This window comes from Strix aluco, chromosome 10 (assembly GCF_031877795.1).
Source record: "Strix aluco isolate bStrAlu1 chromosome 10, bStrAlu1.hap1, whole genome shotgun sequence".
Classification (NCBI taxonomy): Eukaryota; Metazoa; Chordata; class Aves; order Strigiformes; family Strigidae; genus Strix; species Strix aluco.
In genome coordinates this window covers 4,731,789-4,746,486 of record NC_133940.1, presented here as the reverse complement: position 1 = coordinate 4,746,486, position 14,698 = coordinate 4,731,789, and the positions used below count along the sequence as shown (strand labels likewise).

The 14,698-nt window shown below is 53.7% G+C and overlaps 1 protein-coding gene across 4 annotated transcripts in view; it reads right to left on the bottom strand.

Annotated features, from left to right (window-relative positions):
* DRP2 (dystrophin related protein 2) overlaps positions 1–14,698 on the bottom strand; it is a 32,518-nt gene that overhangs the window by 7,505 nt on the left and 10,315 nt on the right. For all 4 annotated transcript variants that reach the window (XM_074835080.1, XM_074835081.1, XM_074835079.1 and 1 more), the window contains 12 exons: positions 13,862–14,015; positions 9,279–9,412; positions 8,292–8,448; positions 7,030–7,150; positions 6,272–6,540; positions 5,638–5,784; positions 5,057–5,135; positions 3,803–3,863; positions 3,326–3,387; positions 2,982–3,056; positions 805–1,006; positions 522–607 (listed from right to left, as the gene is read on the bottom strand). In XM_074835080.1, coding sequence (XP_074691181.1) covers positions 522–607; positions 805–1,006; positions 2,982–3,056; positions 3,326–3,387; positions 3,803–3,863; positions 5,057–5,135; positions 5,638–5,784; positions 6,272–6,540; positions 7,030–7,150; positions 8,292–8,448; positions 9,279–9,412; positions 13,862–13,969 — 1,501 coding nt within the window. In that variant the 5' untranslated portion in view covers positions 13,970–14,015. The remainder of the gene's footprint in view (positions 1–521; positions 608–804; positions 1,007–2,981; positions 3,057–3,325; positions 3,388–3,802; positions 3,864–5,056; positions 5,136–5,637; positions 5,785–6,271; positions 6,541–7,029; positions 7,151–8,291; positions 8,449–9,278; positions 9,413–13,861; positions 14,016–14,698) is intronic.

Here is a 14,698-nt window from a genome sequence, read left to right as displayed (position 1 = left end):
AACCAAGAGTCTTCTTGAGACAGAGGTTACATCCATCACTTCTTTAACAGTCCTGTCCTCTATGAATCTGCCCAATCCCTTTACTTAACCTTGGTGTACTTGGTGCTTCCTATGCTAACCCCTCCACTATATCCCATGGCAGAGTAGCACAGTTAAAACGCAGTGAGGAAAGGGGCTTCTTTTGATTTGTCTGAAACCTATTTCCCAGCCATGCACCCCCAGTTTTTTTCCTTCTGGGAAGCACGGGTAACTGTTGCCTGTTTGCCTCTTGTGCACTGTTCCTTATAGTGCCATGCAAGCAAGATCACCACAGCACCAGTCAGTCTGCAAAAATGCCTCCTAATTTAGGCGGCGTAGGCCTGGGGAGGGAGAGGTGGCGATGCAAGCAGATTAGTCACTGCAGGAAAGCTGTTTCTTTGCTCTTTCTGGGCAAAGAAGGACTAAGCCAGGAAACAAAAGCACTCCCACTTTCCCCGGGTTACTCCACACCAGGCCCTGGGGGAGGGAGACAGGGGACTCACACTGAAACTTCTCCTTGACCTCTGTCCCGCACAGACATGCAATGCCCGTCTTGAAGGAGAGAGCCCTCATCTTCCCACTGCGGCCACTGCAAGGCGAGATATTGCACAGGTTTGCAAACGTTTTGGAGTTCTATTTCTGCGGGGGGATCAGCAAGGCAAGCCCGTGCCAGGCAGCCCTCTTGCTAGGGGCCTTTTTGCAGCACTGCCAGTTGGAAGAGCAGCATGGAGGTTTCCTTCCAAGCATGGCAGCCCCACAGCTCAGGGGACGCTAAGGGACCGGTACCTGTCAAAGACATTCAGCAGCCAGTTGAGGCTCATGTCCACACAGAGCGGCACGTTCACCAGGATGCCCCGCTCCTCCTCCAGCCTCTCGTAGAGGGCAGTCAGGCAGTGGATGACCTCTACCACGTCCATCGCCCGGTCGCTGGGCTGCAGATCATGCTCATTGAAGATTTCCAAGGCTGTGGCCAAGGTCACCATGTCCACTGCACAGAAAGCACAGGCAGATGGATCAGAAACAAAGAGGAAAATGGGAGAGGTGAGAACCAAGAGGAGAGACACAGCCCTGCCCTGACGTGGGGCAGTCTCAGCCCCACAGTGGTGGGGAAGATGCTGGCAGGATGAGCACAGCTCCAGAACTGTTCTCCCACCCACAAACCCCTCCCAAAATACCCACACCTCCACCTATAGTCAACTTGAGCCTCCATTCTGTGTGACCTTCCTTCTCTGTTGCTGTGGCCAGCCATGGCCACAAAAATGCTACCCATGAAAGGCACTGTGGGGAGCCACAGGCACCCAGAGCCAGCCTCTGCACGTGTTGGGTCTCCGAGGGGCTGGTGTGGGAGGTGAGGGGACACAGCCATACAGACCCTACAAGCAGCTGCCCAGCAGTGGAGCAGTCCTGTCTCCAGCTCTGACCAGCAGCAGGTGTCGAGGCACAAACTAAAATGGGGTTAGGACAGCGTGAGCTGCCCTGGCTATTCCAGATTTCTGTGGCCACAGGTTGTATGTACTACTGTGTTTAGCAGTCAGCAATCTTTCTTTCCTGAAACCCTTTCCATTTCTGAGACCGTTTATGTTCTCAGTGCCTGGGGGATCATGTGCCATTTCCACAATGTAACTTCACTCCATGGAAAAAGTGCTCCCTTCTCCTGCCAAAGCTGCTGAGAGTTGCACTGGGGACCCCCAATTCACAGGCCACTGAATATCACCCCTGTTCATCCTAGTGTCCACACTGCCCATGTCTGCATACGGCTCTCATGTGTCACACTGCCTTTTTCCTGCATGGCCACTCACTCCACCAAAACTCTCATCATGGGGAAGCTGCCTGGGCAGCCTCCTTGTCCTTCTTCAGTACATCTTGAACAAGCAGCACTTATGTTCTTCTACATCCTTTCTGGGCTGGGAAGAAGGCAGCAGCGTAGCATGTGAGATGCAAGAGACAGACAACCAAAGATGCACAAGTAGCACACAGAAGGGCTCTGCTTTGCTCTCTGCCCTTTTCCTCACGGTGTTTGGTGTTTCTGAAGCTGTTTCTGCTGCATGGACATCTTTGCAGGGTGGCAAAAGCTAAGTGCTCCTTTCCCCCATTTGCACTACATCAGTCCTGGGTCCCTGGGTATGGGACAGCCTGGTCACCACAGTGTCATGAAACTACTCTGCAGCCAGGACACCCTCACTGATTGCTTTCACGGGACATCAAGGAGCACAGGTCTGCCTGGGACCCCACTGCTGCCTGGCTGTATCTCCTCCCTGTTGGGAACGATTAACTCAGAAAGGGGTTTTCCCTCATCCTGCCGCTGTTTAATTTTGACAGAGCCTTAGGCAAAAGGCCTTGCCAAAAGGTCTCCAGCAGTGGAGGATGCTGCATCTATCAGATTCCCATCCGCCTGCTCACTGATAGCCCTGGAAACTCCTCAGCAGTTTCCAAGGAGCAGCTGCCTTGGAGAGCCACGCATCGTGTTGAGCTCCTATCACATCATATTCACTTAGCTATTAATCCTTGTTTCAACTGGAGTTTTACCAACAGTACAGAGTCAGGTTTATTGGCTCCCTTCCTTCTCTTTGAGTAGTGGAGCCCTCTCTGCTCCTGCCAGTGAGGCTGCTGCTCTCTGTTATACCCACGGCTTCTCCGGGCTCCCTTGGAGCTCCTGGGTGAGCCCTTGCCTGGTACCACAGCTTTGTAACTCTGAGCTGGACCGCTTTGATCTCAGATCCCTTTGACTAACACCTACCCTTGCGGCATTTCCACCCTAAGCTTGCCTTTCTTCTGCTGACACAGACACCTTGCCAGTGGATTTGCTCAGATTTCCAGCCACAGGCTCATCTTCCTAGCACTTCTCGCCTCAGCTACCTGTCCCCTGGTGGGCTCCCGCCTTTGATGTGCTGATAAAAGCTTGTGTTAGTTTAATGCCTTTATCGAGGAAGACCCAGCAGGAGGGAAATACTTCCTGCACTCACATCGCAGAGCTTTTTGCACCCGTCGTAGTTTCATAGCCGTCCGATATGCTGAGAACTTGATGTTGTTCAAATCCGCTGCAATAACACAGGAAAAGAAGAATAAAACCGCAGCTCAACATCCTTATCTCCAGGGCAGGATGCAGCAGTCGCAGTTCCCAGACACCAGCCCCACCAGCAGAAGCAGAGGGGAGAAGGACGGGCAGAGCCTGGCAGGGAGTCACACCCCATTGCTTTGGGGAGCTCTGTGCCACAGAGGGGAGCAGGTGGGCTGGGGGGATCTCACATAGCACCCCACTCTGCAAAAAGGTGGATGTACTCAAATGGTTTTGTGGCAGCCTCCTTACCCAGCGTCTGGTACAACTCCGTCATCTTCGGGTGGTCCCAGCATGTTGTCTGGGCCTGGTGGCTAGAAGGAAAATAGAAGGAAAGCAAGAGTCAAACTGGGAATTAAGCAGCTGCCATGAGAGATTAAAGAAAGGACACGGCTGGCCCTGGGAGAGAGCCCCCCAGTGCCTGCAGACACGGGGGCTGCTGCACCCCAGTGAGCACACTGCTCAGCCACAGCAGCACGGAGGATGCCCACAGGAAGATGTCCCCTCTTGCTGCCAGCCTGCCCTCCCTCCAGCCAGTGTCCCCCCTCATCTGGGGCATCTCAGCAGGCAGGGAAAGCCTGGATCTGCCAGGCTGGGGGTGACATGCTTCGCTGGAGGTCAGTGCTCAGACCAGTCTGCTCACTGCTCCCCACTCCTAACTGGTCATCAACTCCTGTTCCCACCGGACCAGAGAAGACCCTGGGCTGTGGCTGGGATGCACACACTCACTTGATGTAATATGGCACTTTGTTGGGGGAAATGGCTCGTTCCCAGGGGACCTGGACAGATGCTGCAAGGAGAGAGACAGAGATGTCGGATCAACACCAAAGGCTGTTTCTGATGAGGGCCCAGCAGGGCTGTGCCAGCAGGTGGGTGCCTCTGAAGAGGCTGTGCCTTCCCAAATCACCCACCGGGGCTGTCGGAGCAGGCAAGGAGGTGCTGCCCATAAGAGAGACACAAGACTGCTGGTCTTGTCAGAGGCGCCTTGCCTCTCTTGTAACAGGGGCTCTGAATCTGGCTGAGCTCAGAACTCAGGAAGAGACACTTCCTGATGCTTTTGATGATGCCCAAGGCAACGCTGCTGTCACCAGTGGGCAGGGCTCATAGCAGCTAGGATTCGGGCACACACAGAGCACTGCCTGTTATGGCCAGGCTTGGGCAGCCACAGCATTTGCTGTTCCCATTACTCATGCTCTGTGCGTCAGCTGCAGTATCTCAGGAAGATGAGGACACATCCCATATCAGTTACATGCCACCCTATGTTTGTTATCTAGAGGACAAAAGCCCTCTTATGACCCTCAGCTATTTTCCCTTGTCACAGGCAGCTTATCAATCCCAGCAAATGGAAAAGTTGCTCTTCCTTTCAGATAGGAGGACATGGTCTGCAGAGAAACACAGGCCAACAAACCCCACTGACATCTGGAGATCCTGCAGGGCTCAGCATTTCTCAGGACAGACTCCAGACTCTGGAGCACAACCTGCTGCCCATCCTTTGCAGGTCTGAGAGCCATCAGCCATCAGCCCAGCTCTGTAGGAACAGCAACCCTCTTCCTCACCACGTGAATGAAAACCTCCTTAACGTGCACATTTTTGGCCTCCCAGTGACTAACAGGATATGGGGGACTCTTTTTCTGCCATCTGTTGTCTTGCCCACCCAGTCTCTGAGGCTGGCACAGTCCCAGTATCACCTGGGAGCTGCTGCTGCAAGCGTCACAGCTCTGTGCTCTGAAGGGGAACCACACATGTCCCACCCTTGGTCCCACAAGCTGAGGCAGCACAACGCTAACTCTGGGACATGCCTCCTGCTCCAGTTCCTGTGCACTAGGCACTGGCCTGGACCCTTTTTTAGCTGCATGCCTGGCTCTGGGGGCTCTGGGTTCAGCAACAGGAGTCTGCACCCCATTCTCCTGCGCCACAGCCCATGCTAAGCCACTCTCCAGAGGTAGTCTCATGGCAGGAAGCCAGGAGGACCCGCTCACATACAGGAAAGGAAGTGCTGGGAGCCTGGTCCGAAGTCCCGGTGGGCATCTTGGAGCTGCTTCAGGCGTTCGTTTATGGAAGCCTGGAGAATGGGACAGAAGAATTCAGTGGCATCAGGCATTTCAGATTGAAGCCCTGTTCAGGGAGGCTTGTGGATGGACTCAGACATGCCCCAACACACAGGTCCTCTTCCTTCCTCGGTATTTGTGTTCCCCAGTCAACTGAGCACTCTACACCTCCTCCCACAGGCTGAAGCAGCACAGGCCACATCTCCAGCTCACCTGTATCCATATTTTCACAGACATCAACAAAGCCACAGCTGGTACTGAACCCCCCGCCGGATCCTGATTCTCCTCAGGCAGCATCCTTTGTTCCTCCTATTGCCTTTTCCTGCTCAAGACCTCTACAGATTTACCAGCCACTTTCCTCGCACTGAACTGATGCTCTCTTCTCCAGGAAGACCAGCCATACCATCCCTGCTATGCCAAGCCTTACTTTATCATCTTTGAAGCTCTTTGACACCCTTCCCCAGCATCCTCCCACCCGTGGTTTATTTGCAGTGCTTGGTCCTGACTCCTTCCCACCTGCAGCTGCTTCCAGCGCATGTTGATCTGCTCCAGGGTACGGGAGTTCTCCATGGACAGGTGGACATCTGAGATGGCAAGCTGGTGTGCAAGATCATTGACTACTTTCACCCCATCCTTCACAGGGGAGAGCTCCTCTTTGAACAGCTGGAGTCCCATGCCCAGGGAACAGGCACAGGGCAAAGGAAGAAGGAAAAGAAGCAGGCAAGCAGTCAGGACTTGGATCTGATTTCTCTGCTACCAGTTAAGGTGGGCTAGTTGCTGGCATGACACTGCTGACTAACCCTCCCACAGGGTACCTTAGCAGGAAAAAAAAAAACCAACAAACCAAAAATGAAACAGCCAGGCTGGAGATTACTCAGATCTCCTGAGAAGTTGGACGTGGAAAATGGCTCGTCTATGCTGAGTCACACTGTACCTGTCTAAGGTCTGTACCATGACAAGGTGCTCAGCACAGCCAATTGCTCAGGACACTGCAGGCCAAATCCGACCTCACAAAGCTATGGGGCTGTCATTGGGAGGATCTGGCCCCAAGACACCAATTAACGAGGCTGTATTGGACTGAGCAGTTAGGGGCAGCAGCATCTCATCACCTCTGGGGCCAAGTCTGGATCCTTCTCACAGCCAGAAGTACCTTGGTCGACTGGATGTGTTCTGGCAAGGAGTCAATGAAGAGGTCCCCAATGGGTTCCCAGGTTTCGCGCACAGTTTCAGCCTGGTCCAGCGTGGTGCTGAGCTCCTCCATGGCCCCTTTAATCTCTAGCAGCTGCTCCAGTGTCCGTTCGATGTGACGGTGCTGGTCCACGCACCGGGCTGTGAGTTTCTCCCACAGCTCACTGGCCACATTCGCCTGCTTCCAGACAAAGCGGCTGATGTTTTGGATCCGGTGTCGGGGAGAGACATCTGTAAAGGCCAAACAGAAGGGAAACGGAAAACAAAAATGAGAGCCCAGCCCAGAGTGGCCAAGAGATTGAGGGAGGGCAGGGAAAAGGGAGAAAAAAAAAATTTAGGGAAAGCTGGAAAGAGAGGGGGAAACCAAGTGATAATAGTATCCACCTCTGCACCAGCTCCTCTAGATATCCAGCCTGCCCACAGACCTCTGCTCTCTGTCTGTCCCCACAGGCAGAAGCCCTGCTGCCCTTTAAAAACCTACCCCAGAGCACATCTGATACTCTCTCAAGAGATGCACCCCGTCACGGGCTGTGCCAGCAGTCTCTGCCTTCACCCGGGACAGAAGCACTGCTCCAACCTTTGGCCAAGGACTGGAAATCCTGGTGCATGAGGCAGAGCACGGACATGCCGCTTTATGCCACACCAACCACCTCCACTTCATCCTCTCTGGTCCAGCCCAGCGGTGCTATGGGAGAGCTAGGAAAGGGGAGCTCCACGGACCTTTGCTTTCTGAAGTTGGTTCTTCTAATTCCTCAAATGGATGCTGGGAAAGGAAAGCCTGTGCTGACTCCAGGACAGAGTAAATGTATGACCCCCGAGACTTCACTTCTTCCATGAAAGCCTGGAGAGCAGAGCAGAGAGATGAGACAGCAGGCTGAGCTGAAGAATCATGGCACTGCTGCGCCTCTGCTAAGGGCTGCAGTCATTTATTCACTCCGGGGCCCAAGCCTCACTGGAGACAGAGAAAAGTTAACAGAGAAATATTTTTGCGGTTCAGGAGAGGAATGACCACCTGCAAGAAGGTGGCTCCTGCAGAGGTCTGGACTGCAGCTTTGCTGGAGGGGGGAGACAAAACAGTGAGTCCAGAAGGGTGGGTTGAGCCAGGGCTGTGCAAGAGGAACTGCTTTATTGATGGTGCTTTCACAGGCACTGCTTGGAGACTCTCCTCACTCATGCAGTGAGAGCACGGTCATGCAAACAGTCCTTCCAGCAGCTTCCAACAACAGGTCCAGCTGCTGGAGGAGCAAGGAGGGGAGCAGCAGGATGCCCCAGAGCAGCACACCTGCCAGGGCAGACTTCAGAGGCAGGCTGGTTTAGGATGTCCTCTCCTCCCCTCCAGCTGCAGCCCCACACTGGTACTGTCTGATGGATTGGCTATTTGTGTGCTGGGGAAGTGGCTAACTCCAGCAAGGATGAGAGATAACAACAAGCAACAGTTTAGTTTTGTTTTCAAGGTAAAAACAACTAAAGCCCAACATCCACTGGCAACAAGAAGGAAATGCTCTGCTCAGGGAAGCAGGAAACTCTGGTCTGTGTGGGTTTACCCCAGTTTCAGATACGCTGATAATGTGCTACTGCAGGAATCACTTATGTCCTGAACACTGGGTCACCTTTAGACCAACCAACCTCCTCAGACCCTGGGATCCCAAAAACAGAGGCCAGTGAGAGGTAATTCCCTCTGTTGCAGAGGTAGAACATCAGGAGGAAACTAGAACTGATGGGGCCCAGTACCAGCTGCAGCACCTGCAGGTGACTTGAGGCTGTAATGCAGATTAATTGTCTAAAACCAGATGGGCTCCACCTCTCACATGGTATTTGGTATGAGACCAGGGCTCTGCCTTTCCACAGGAAACCGAGATGGAGGAGGGCAAGGACTGGTGCTCTCACAGGCTGTGGGCATGAGCAGTGGCCCCAGGCAGGGCTGCCCACCTGCAGCTCATCTCAGCAGTGAACAGCAGCAGGGAAGGCGGGAGGGAACGTACCGCATGTGTCTCCTTTTCTTGTTGCACCAGGAGGACATCGCCCTGCAAGGGCAGCTGTGCTGAGAGCTCCTCATCCTTCTGCCCGAGCCAGTCTATGATCTCCTGGAGAGGCACCTGCAGTTTCCCACTGTGGTCAGAAAAGGCCTCCAGCCGAGCCCTGGAAGGAGAGAGGGGACAGCAGGACAGTAGTCAGGCAGGCAGGACAGGAGCAGGTTCTCCAGGGAGGGGAGGCACAGTGGCATGGCTGGGGTGGTGACCCCCAGGCACCCCCAGGACCCCACCAGCGACGGGCAGCACCCCTCAGCACAGGCTGTGCATGACCCTCAGCCAGAACAGGTGCTACACAGCCAGGTGGGGTGAAGCACAGAGGTGTTGGGGAGAGGAAACTCCGACGTTATTCATCACGCTGGAGCCCAGAGCAGAGGCCAGTGTCGCTCTGCATTTGTCTGTGGGTCAGGGCTGTGCTCTGGGTAGCACGGTGGGCTTGGTTCATCATTTACATGACTGGGCAGCTTCCAGGAGCCTTGCATTAAGGCAGGAGACAATTAACACGCCCCAGTTAAGCTCTCCATCATGCTGGCTGTGGAGATGCAACCTCTGACAATCTGGAAGGCATGTTCCCCCCACACGGTGAAGAGGGCTCCCAGCAAGAAGCAAAGCACAGAGGAGGTGGCGGCAAGGCCATGGGGGATTAAGAGTCAAGCTGCAGAGACAGCAGCAGCAGAGGATGGAGAAAGCAGCAGAAAGCAAGCAGGAGTAGAGGAGGGGAGGAAGAGGAGGGGATGAGTGGAAATGGAGGGGATGCGTATGTATAGCGAGAAAAGGCTCAGAGGTCTGTGGACAAGAGGGAAAACCGAGCCAACCACACAGTGAATTCATGCGGCTCATCAAGTGAACAAGTTCAAAAACTTCCTGACGAGCACATGCAGCAGGCAAGGCTGGAAGGCTAGGCCAGCCTTGGAGCTTGCCCCAGGCAAGGACTCTTACCGAAGGCTGTGGGATTTCTTTTTGATCTCGTTCCAGCAAAGATTCATCTCCAGAGGGGCCTGGGGCCCGGCAGCGCTGCTTGGAGCCCGGGGGATTACACAGGAAGGTCCTGCACCATCCTGCGAGGCTTCAACCTAGGCAGAAACAGAACCATGCTGCATCCAGAAGTCACTGCTCACTGCTTATGGCACTTGCCTGTGGACACCTAGCCATCTCTATCCTGACCCTGCCTGGCTTTTCAACTCGCAAAGGGGCTGCCCTGCTCCCAGAGGGGTCTGTTAGCAGCTCCAGGGAAGCTGATGGCCATGTCTGGAGGAAGGATGCAGTGCCAGCTCCAGCAGCACTAGAAGCAAAGATTGAAGGAAGGGCTTACTGAACAGCTCCCGTTCTGCAGGATCTCTGCACTACTTCGTTATCCAGCAATTAACTTATCTCACTGTTAGGTATTAAATGAGAGCTGACCCTTGTGTGTCACAGCCCCTGAAGGGCTAATGGTGATTTTTTCCCACCCATACAGGGCTGCTGTGCTTTGAGATGACACAAGAACCATGCAACCTGTTGTTCCTAGGGACCAAGGGGACCTGCCTAGCTCCTTTACGCCATCCCCAGTACTGGGAGCTGCCACCTGCTCCTCTACAGAAGCACAAGGGTATTCCCTGCTTGCACAGCAAATCGGAGATGCTGCTTCTCCTCCTCACCTCTCCAGAACAAGCAGTGGTGGGAAGGATGCTCTAAGAGGCTGTGGAGCAGATGACATCAAAGCCTAACCCAGGCACACAAAGGAAGCACACTTTGCACCGCGTCACTCAGCCTGAAAACTGGGTGCTGATCACTGGACAACAAGTCCTTGGTGGATGGGGGAAGAAATCCTCTCCTAAGCCTTTAGCACCATATCGTGCTCCTGCTTGTGATGGCAGCAAAGACATCATTGCACTTGCTGGCGACAGCAACTCACCAGCAGGACGAGAAGCATCTCACATAGGACTCTGAGTGAGAGGGGATTTCCTCTCCAAAAAACAGTTTGTTGTGCAAAACACACTGCATTTCCTCCAGTGAGATGTTGATGCGCTTTGTTGGGGAAATGGCAGCACTTCAATCTAATGCTACTTTGATATTAGAGCTCATTTGTGATGATTATCCCCAGGTGATTAATCAACCATAATTAACTGCATTAGCACTTTCTAAGCAGCACATACAGCACACCTTTGCCAGAGAAGAGCAGCTGCCTCTGGAGGAAAGCAGCAGCTATTCTGAGGGGAATGTTCTGAGGGGAACTTGTCACTTGTCCTGTCCAAGGACCCCCGGAGGTGTCCAGGGGACAGATCCAGCCAAGCCAAGGCGAACAACAAACCACCAGACAAGGGGTTTGGCTGAACAGCTAAAACAATGCCCTCTCCACGCCAGTTCTCAGACAGAAAGCAAATGATCGCTGAGACTGGTGCTAAGTTTGCTTCACGTAAAAACATCTAACACTAGGCTGTTCTCTACCTCCCCATCCTGCCACTTCAGGAGCATCAAGAAAACAGAGAAAACCATCACAGAGTTCACAGGAATCTTGGGGCCATGAATAATAAACCATTCAAGCTAAAACTGTAGCTTGCGTGTAGAAAAATCAATACTTCACATGTGCACATCCTCATGACACTGAAGTAGGTTATCGCTGCAGTGCTGCCAGGGACACACCAGCCCTCCCCTCTATCCCAAGGGATACCAAGGGAGGGGGATTAGCTCTACCTGGGTGCACATGTAACTGCAGCACATCTCAACAGAAAACAGTCCTCCCAGCCTTGTTTAAGAAGTTAAAATCCCACCAAGCCTGTGACTCACAGACCATGCCCAGTAGATGAGGCAGTGACAGTGGCTGAGCAAGGGACAGGTGCTGAACATCTGCTCCCCCCCCAGGACAGTGAGCAGAGGGGAAAAAGCAGCTCTTTTCCTGGGCACCCCCTAAGCATCCCTTCCCCAGAGCCCCAGCAGCAGCAGCCTGGATCTACATAGCCCCCCACCCTTGAACAGCTTTATTTTCAAGCGCAGAACACTCACGCAGGCTCTGGCTGGTGCATCTACCTGTGTTTAGCCACAGGTCTGTCGCAGGGCCGCTCAGCTTCGCTGGAGGAGCGGGCATCGCCTCCCACCCCTCCGGGTGCCACCAGGCAGCACCCGGCAGGGAAGCAGGAAAGTGCTGTGTGCTTCGCAGAGCGGGGCACCCCGAACACTGACCCCCCAGGAATCTGGAGGGGGGCGGCAGTGCCTCGCAGCCAGCCTCAATCCCAGCTTTGTCCAGTGGCATTCCAGCAGCCTCCAACCTGCCTTAACCCCAGTGGTGCCATCGTGGCTGCCCGCAAAACACAAAGTGGGCAGAGATCTGCCTGCTGCAGGGCACCCCAGCATAGGAAAGCCCCTTGCAGGAAGCTGGATGTGTGCAGAGGGATTGGTCCAGGCACTGGGGAAGGTCCTCTGCAAGGGCATGGCAAAGGTGATGGGGATGAGGTGAGCAGCAGAGACCTTTCCTTCAGATGCTGGAGCACAGTCAGGGCAGCCGGGTGTTAGACAGGGAAGAGATTTACCCAGGGAATGGTCCCAGCAAGCTTTGGCTGCCCAGAAGGTAAATAGTCAGGTCCTTGAGACCTAACCCCCAAGAAGCCAGAGATGCCCTCCTTGCCCTCCACGTGCCCCAGCCAAGCACTGGGTGCCAGCACAGATGCTCCTGCCCGCCTGGACTGGGTGAAAATAGTTTGTTTTTGCCAGAAGGCTCTGGGCTGGCTCCTTGTGCCCCCCACAGTTCTGCCGCCCAGCATTGTTTCCATGCTCTCCTCCACCTACAGGGAGGGAATGAAAAGATCCCTGTATCTCTCCTCTTCCCCTCCTTCCCTGCCTGCACATCTGACTGCTGCTGTCTGTCCCTCGGGGACCAGCATGGGCAGCTTCCTCTGCCCACCACCCCCCAGGCCCAACAGATGCAGGAACAGCTCAGACTGGAGGAGGGGGTTCAGCAAGGCCAGGACACAACTAAAGATGGGTTGTCTGCAGCCTGCCAGGAGCTTTCAGAACCAGCAAGGACAAGAGAGGAAGGCTGTTTCCTAGGGGCAACACCTACACCTGTGGGAAGGAGGGCACAGCAGACCCTCTGAAGGATGTGGGCTGTCGTTAACACTGCAGGAGCCAGCAGCCAGCTGGTGCATGGCACCCAACACACTGATGCCCACACAGCAGAAAGCCAGGCTCAGGCAGGGACTGGGGAAACCTGTGGTGGATATGACCTGAGCTGAGGGTGTTTGCACCCTCCCCGTGTGCCATCTTGCAGCGGTGGGTCCCACAGGGCATCCTGCCCCAGCTCCCCTCCCCCAGCAAACGCCACAGGGCTCTGGCACCCTTATAGAGGCTTGGACTGCTCAGGAGGGCATTTGCCTGCTCATCTCCCTTCTCACTTCATTTGCTGGGCTGTGCATTAACCACCCATGCGCTGGCCTGGTAGCAGCTACTTAACAGCCACTCCAGGATCAGTAAGCCCTGACTCAGCTACCAAGAGCCTGCCCCAGCTGCAAGCCTCATCCTTGCGCGTTGGAGCCGCTCCAGAGACAGCTCTGCCTTCCTCCTGTAGAGCCCAGCTCTCTGGGGCACATGGGTCCAGGCTGATGGCAAGCCACAGCAGGGAGAAACCCCAGGCTCAGCCTTTGCTCTTCATGTTTGAAGCATGATGGGGAAAAAAAAAAAAAAGGCAGAGCCAAGGACCTGATTCATCCTGGGAAGAGCACTGCCAGTGCCCAACAAAAACTTCAGCGCCATCCATCAGTCTCTTGTCAAGTGAGAGGTAACCTGGGGCCAACAGCTACAGGCAGCAAAAGGGAAGCCACGCTCCAGCAGAGCCGAGGCAGCGTGTCCCCAGCCTTGCTGTCCTGGGTGACCCAGGACAAGGTGCTAAGCCAGCTTGTGATGACAGCTCCGTGCAGAGCACAGGCAGCTTTGCAAACAGCCACCAGCACACCTCCGCTCTGTTCTCCTCCACTCTGCCCTGCCATTTGCCCGGCGATCCCAGAGACCTTCACCTCTCTGCCCGGCTTTGGTGAGGAGCCTGGCCTGCTGGCTCAGAGATCCTCAGGGAAGGAGGAGGGATACCAACAGCATGAGCACCCACTCTCTGTTCCTCAAGATAACTAGACTAGAAAGAGGTCAGACTCCTCCTCTGCCTTACAGCATTTGCCAGGGGCTTATTTCCAAGATCTTCTCTGCAACCAGGAAGGTTAGAAACCTATATTTTCAGCAAAAACTGACATTCTTCCACGTTTCCAGGAAAAAAGTAAACCAAACCAAACACACAAGAGCTGTTAACAGTGGCATCTTGCTCTTTATTTTGAAGGAAGCTTGAAATCCAGCTCTGCAGGTTGTCTCTCTTGCTCTACTTTGAGAAACACTTTGCAGCCAAAACGCTCGAGGAGAGCTAAGTCTCATTAAGTGCAAGCTGATGGGGAACCTGAGCTAACAGCTTTCCCTGCCACCAAGAACAGAGGTCCCAGTTTGCTCCACAGACATTTGCAACCACTGAAAAAGCTTCCATGAGAAGGGCTCCCAGACCCAGCTCTTACCTGAGACAGCGGGTGGGCAGTGTTGCTGTGCTGCACCTGCTCTGTGATGTGCCACTCAGGACATCGCGGGAGGACATAGGGCCATTCCTGCATCACCAACGGCTGCATCAGAACCAATGTTCATGGGGATGGAGACAGCTCTGGGCACGAGCACCTGAAAAGCAGCATGAGAGTCTCCGGGTCAGCTTGCACCTCCTCATGGAGCTGACGCCCTTCCCAGCTGCCTAGTGCTCTGCCTTCACACAGGCTGAAGGCTAAAAGGATGCTTTTATTTTTAATATAGTAGTAGTAATGTTGCAATCTTTTTTCATCTAAACATCCACCTCTTTTTTTGCATCTAGTTATACAGTTTGTTGTAATGATACCCTGTGTTGGTGTAAAAAATGCAACATAATCTGTGGATCATTAAAAAGGGTTGGGTTTCTTAACTACATGAGATGCCCAGGGTTTAAGGGAAGAGGGGATCTCACTGTCATGACCACTTATGTTTAGATATAATAGACATATCCCCATAACAAAAAATATTTTCAAACATTTTTTTCTTTTATGTTCAGAAGGAAAATTACAGCCTCAGTCCCCCATACATGCATCCTGCACTATCAGCTACCTTCTTATGAGTTTTTACTCATAATGAGTTATAAAATTCCCTTTTTTATTCTGTTTTTAAAACTGCATGACCCATAAGGCCAGTTAGCAGTGGCCCCTTGTCTGTTCTACAGATCTAAAACACCACCTCTGGTCGCAATGCTGCTTTTGTTGTTGTTTGGACTCTGAATAAGCTAAATTAGTGATTTATCCCACTGCCAGCATCATCTTGGCTTTACAGAAAGCCACGAG